Here is a 5,211-nt window from a genome sequence, read left to right as displayed (position 1 = left end):
AGCATCATTATCATGGGTAAAAAGGTTTAAGCTTGCACATAATATCGTATCTAGAAAAATTACAAAATTTATAACAAAAAAAAATTTAGCGTCAGACAAAGATTTAGAAGCACGAAGCAAGTCATTTATCGAAAATGTTAAATCTTCTATTATACAATATGGAATTGAAAATGTATATAATTCGGACCAAAGTGGATTTCAATTAGAATTTCATTCCGGTCGTTCACTATCACCTATTGGTATTAAAAAAGTAGAGCGCATAGTACAATCCATATCAGCAACTACACATAGTTATACTATACAACCTATTGTTTCAGCTGATGGTAGATTATTATCGCCTCTGTTTATTGTTTTAAAAGAACCTACTGGAACATTTGGTCCAATAGTAAAAGAAACAATGTTTAAAGATAATAATATCTTTGTCATGGCATCAAAATCTGGAAAATTAACATCGCATCATTTTGAGATCTGGATAAAAGAAGTGTTTTTTCCAAATGTTGGACCAAAATCAGTGTTATTATTAGATTCTTGGACTGGTCATTGTCCTGATATAATTCAAAGAAACAAACCAGATTTTATAGACAATATTAATTTGTTAACTATACCAGCTGGAGCAACGGGAAAAATACAACCTTTAGATGTATTCGGTTTTCGTTTATGGAAAAATTTTGTTAGACATTTTTCAGATACCATCATGCTTTTAGATCTTGACGTCAAGCTTCATTCAAGAAACAATATTTTAAAATTACAATCATTAACACATAATCAATTTTCATCACCAAGGTTTAAAAATTTATTCAAATATGCATGGTATAAAAGTGGTTATTTAGAAAAGAAACCAGAAGAATTTGATACACCAGTAGATTTTTGTTTCAAAACTAATTTAAAACCAACATGTGATATTTGCGGTGAAATTGCTGTAATTTCTTGCGCATGGTGTAAAAAATCCCTTTGTATAAATCATTTCTTTCATGATCATCATCTTTGTAACCGATATCAACCATGAATATTTGTTATTCTTGTATGCAATAATTATGTACGGTATTTTATGTAATATTTCCATATACATATATATAATGACTTCGGAATACAACTTTATTATATATGATTGAATTTGTCGTTAAATGAGCTATAAGTTTTGTTATGAGACAAATTTAAAAATTTTCAAACATTAAAAGGGAGGGGGGGGGATTTCGAAAAATATGACATTTTCGACAAATCTGATTACATGATTTTGAAGTACATTAAAGACCATAAAACTTTTATTTGAAACTTTTGTTTATATCTCTTATCGCTTCGACGGTATCCGCTGAGAAATGAAAAAATCGATTTTTTTCAAGAAGGTGTTTCACCCCCTTAACGGCCGACTCAGCACTTATAAAAAAATACGTGTCTCCTATTTTGATCTAGACTACAACATATTCAAAGCTCATTAAAATCGGAGGAGGACACTTCCGACCCTTTCCTTGTCAGTCTTCCAAATCCGCTATTACATTTGTTTCTCTACGGTTTTCAATAGAGAGCCGAGCGTTTCATTCTGAAAGCCAATTTCAGCCGTGACTATTTTGATTTTTACATTCTTTTATGATTTTTCATAAAAACTGAAACGTTTTTTTTTTTATTAATCGCATTTGTTACTTAGTCGTTTACTGTTTGTCACTAGAAGTTTCTGTTTTTCTTTATTTGAGTATGCCTAGGACAGCAACGATAAAATTGAAGTGTGCGGGTTGCGACACATTTTTGAAAAAAGTGACAGGTAAAAAGAGAATTATAAATAATGTCAATGAAGCTCATGATTTCTCTTCATCTCTACAGCGAATAATAGTTGTTAATGACATTTTATGTAACAAATGTCGACTTTCCATTTATAAAAAGAAGAACCCCGAAAAAGATGCTGAGTCTGAAATCGAAAGAGACCCTCCCTCTGAATCCGATAACGATGATCCAACATTCAAAATTCAATTCAGACCAAAGGAAACAATTACTGAGGTCGAACGTATCGAAATTCCCATCCAACGAACTGTTACTACGCATAAATATTGTTGTATTTGTTTATTGTCAGATAATCTGACTACGATTCCTGAAGAAGCTCGAATTTCAGTATATATTAAGAAGAAAATCTACATACCAAGCGGAAATCGATGTTGTAAAGATCACTTAATAAAAAATAGAATTTATGAAGATGATCTTAGTCTCTTGAGAGTACACTCTAACACAGCAAATCTCACAGCATTAGAGTTATCCAAAGTGATGGAAACTCTGTCTATAAAATGTGATTCGACATTATTAGACAAAGTGGGCGAATATAGTATTTCGGAAGAACAGTTAGAAGTTTTTACGGGATTAAATTGGGAAAATATTAATACTATAAAAGATATGTTGATTTCACTGCGAAACAGTAAATCCCGTTCGGTAATCCAAGCACTCGTTGTCTTCCTATTTAAATTAAGGACAGGGAACTCTAATAAAATGATAGCTTCTATCTTACAATTAAAGAATGAACACGATGTTTCAGATTATTCTAACAGTATAATCAAATCTTTCGAAGATGATGTTTTGCCATTACGTTTCGGCTTAAATTCTTGCAATAGAGATGATCTTATTCAGAATCATACAACTGAAATGGCAAAAAAATTATTTAATATTAATGACAATTTGTTTTTAATTTGTGATGGCACGTACGCTCATCATCAAAAAAGCACCAACAATGAATATCAGAGAAAATCTTTCTCTGGGCAGAAGAAAGTTCCTCTGTGCAAACCTTTTACTCTGTGCACAACTGACGGCTACATTGTTGATATGCTTGGACCATACCTTGCTAATCAAAATGATGCGGAGATTTTAAAAAGTGTCATTGAAGATCCAAATAGTTTGCGTAAGTTCCTAAAAGAAGGTGATATTTTTGTCCTTGATCGCGGTTTCCGTGATATAAAAGACATTTTAGAAAAAGATTTCAGAGTTTTGATGCCTGCTCTGAAAGGAAAAAGGAAACAACTGTCCACAGAAGAGTCCAATGAGTCACGGTTTGTCACTAAAATTCGCTGGGCAGTTGAATCTGTTCACGGTGTGCTTAAACAAAAATATCGCCTTTTGGATCATAAAATTGACAACAAGTTGATACCGAAAATTGGATCTTACTTCAGAATCGCGTCGTTCCTCAACAACACCTTTGGAAAAAGGTTTCATTCTGACGTAGACACTTTTGATGACATTCTACAGAGAATGCATAGTCAAAAAGATGTGCAGAATACTTTGGCGGATGAGGTAGAAGAAAATGGTTGGCTTCGTCGAAAGCTACCTTTTAAAAGTGTTACATCAGATGATATTTTAGATTTCCCAGAAATGACAGAAAGGGATTTGAAAATCTTATTCACCGGTTCATACCAACTCGGTCAAGCCATATCATATTTGGCAGAAATGGTTGACAAAGATGGTAAACTAAAAATTGAGTATGTTAAAGATCAGTCAAATGTACTCAAATTGAAAGTTCCATCTCGTCATATTTCTCGAACAGCATATCGATGCTTCTTAAGATATAAACCTAACAGTGTTGGTGTTTCTGGTTTGACACATTACACATGTGAATGTGCCAATGGCAAACGTTCTGTTGGTTGTTGCTCCCATATTGCTGCAGTGGTGTATTATTTATCTCATGCTAGGTACTTATCAAAAATTTTCAAACCGGCTGAAATACTCAGCGAAGTATTCAAGAAAAACAATTACATTCCAGTAATTGAGAGTGACAGTGATGAAGATTAAAAAAATAATTTCAATTCCTATAAAAGGTACCCTGTTTTCTGAGAGGCGAGGGAACTCAGACTAAAAAAGCACCCCGATTTGTGAGAGGCGAGGGGACTCACGTTAATAAAGCACCCCGATTTGTGAGAGGCGAGGGGACTCACGTTAATAAAGCACCCCGATTTGTGAGAGGCGAGGGGACTCACGTTAATAAAGCACCCCGATTTGTGAGAGGCGAGGGGACTCGCGTTAATAAAGCACCCCGATTTGTGAGAGGCGAGGGGACTCACGTTAATAAAGCACCCCGATTTGTAAGAAGCGAGGGGACTCATGTTAATAAAGCACCCCGATTTGTGAGAGGCGAGGGGACTCACGTTAATAAAGCACCCCATTTTGTGAGAAGCGAGGGGACTCACGTTAATAAAGCACTTCGATAAAAAGTTGAAAACCGCATGCATGATTTTCATCATTTTTCGCCATGAAGTACCTCTATGAAAAATTTGGAAAAAATAGATGTTAAAGTAGACATTTTAAGGTTTTTTTTTTTTTTAGATTGGAGGTGTATCTCTAAAACATAACCTCAAAAAAAAATTTTGAAATATTCAAAAATTTTTTTTACTCGTATTTTTTGTCATAATTTTTTTTTAATTTTATTTTTAAAATAGACTTGTTGATGTTCATAACATATTTTTTTTTCATCAAAATCGGTTGAGCCGTTTTCGAGAAAAATCACTTTTTTTATTTTACTTTCCCTCTCCATAACTCCTACAAAAATGAAATTTTAAGGTTGATATTTACAGGATTTTTTAGACACATAGATGTCAATCTATGATGCCAATCTCGACTTGATACGTGCGGGGGCAACTTTTACATGCTTATCCCCCTAGGCCCTTTATTAAAAATGTGTATGTGTGTGTTTATACATTTTTATGTGTGTGTGTGTATGTATGTATACTTAAATTTAAGAATAAAAAGTCCTATCTTAAAAAGTGTATGTTAAGTCGATTACTCGAATATATCGAAATGTTGAAGCCTCCTTTTCTGCGATGCTGATTGGATGCTGGTGCATTCCGATATATTCGCGGTTAGGTTAGGTTAGGTAGCGTAGCGCTCGAGCGCTTCGTCATCCATAACCTATTTGTTACTCTTTCGTGTTACATAGTAGTGCGTTAAGAAAGAATTAAAAAGAATCTCGAAGAGGATAGAAGAAGGAGAAAGAGAGAAAGAAGAAAAGTCGAATAAAGAAGGTATGTAAATATATGTATAAATAATGTTTTTTCTAAAAGAAAGTATGAAAAACTTTTATCCGGAAAAGGTCATATTACTTGTACATATCCTCTCTGCATTATTGTATGTGCTCTTAATAAAACATCAATATATATGCAAGATAATATATGGAAGTTATTTGTAAATATGCATTATATGTTCTACATTATCTTATATACTATGCGCAGTAATGATTTAAAAGTATAT

At 33.4% G+C, this 5,211-nt stretch overlaps 1 protein-coding gene across 1 annotated transcript; it reads left to right on the top strand.

Moving 5' to 3' along the window:
* The first annotated feature begins 1,689 nt into the window (after positions 1–1,689).
* Positions 1,690–3,759, top strand: LOC112638210. Its single transcript, XM_025409450.1, has 3 exons — positions 1,690–1,756; positions 2,063–2,398; positions 2,516–3,759. The coding sequence occupies exons 1-3, from the start codon at positions 1,690–1,692 to the stop codon at positions 3,757–3,759; spliced, it is 1,647 nt and encodes a 548-aa protein (XP_025265235.1).
* Positions 3,760–5,211: the final 1,452 nt, after the last annotated feature.

This window comes from Camponotus floridanus, unplaced genomic scaffold (assembly GCF_003227725.1).
Source record: "Camponotus floridanus strain SB8 unplaced genomic scaffold, Cflo_v7.5 scaffold266, whole genome shotgun sequence".
Lineage (NCBI taxonomy): Eukaryota > Metazoa > Arthropoda > Insecta > Hymenoptera > Formicidae > Camponotus > Camponotus floridanus.
Note: the sequence above shows the minus strand (reverse complement) of the source record. Positions and strands in the feature narration are given on the sequence as shown.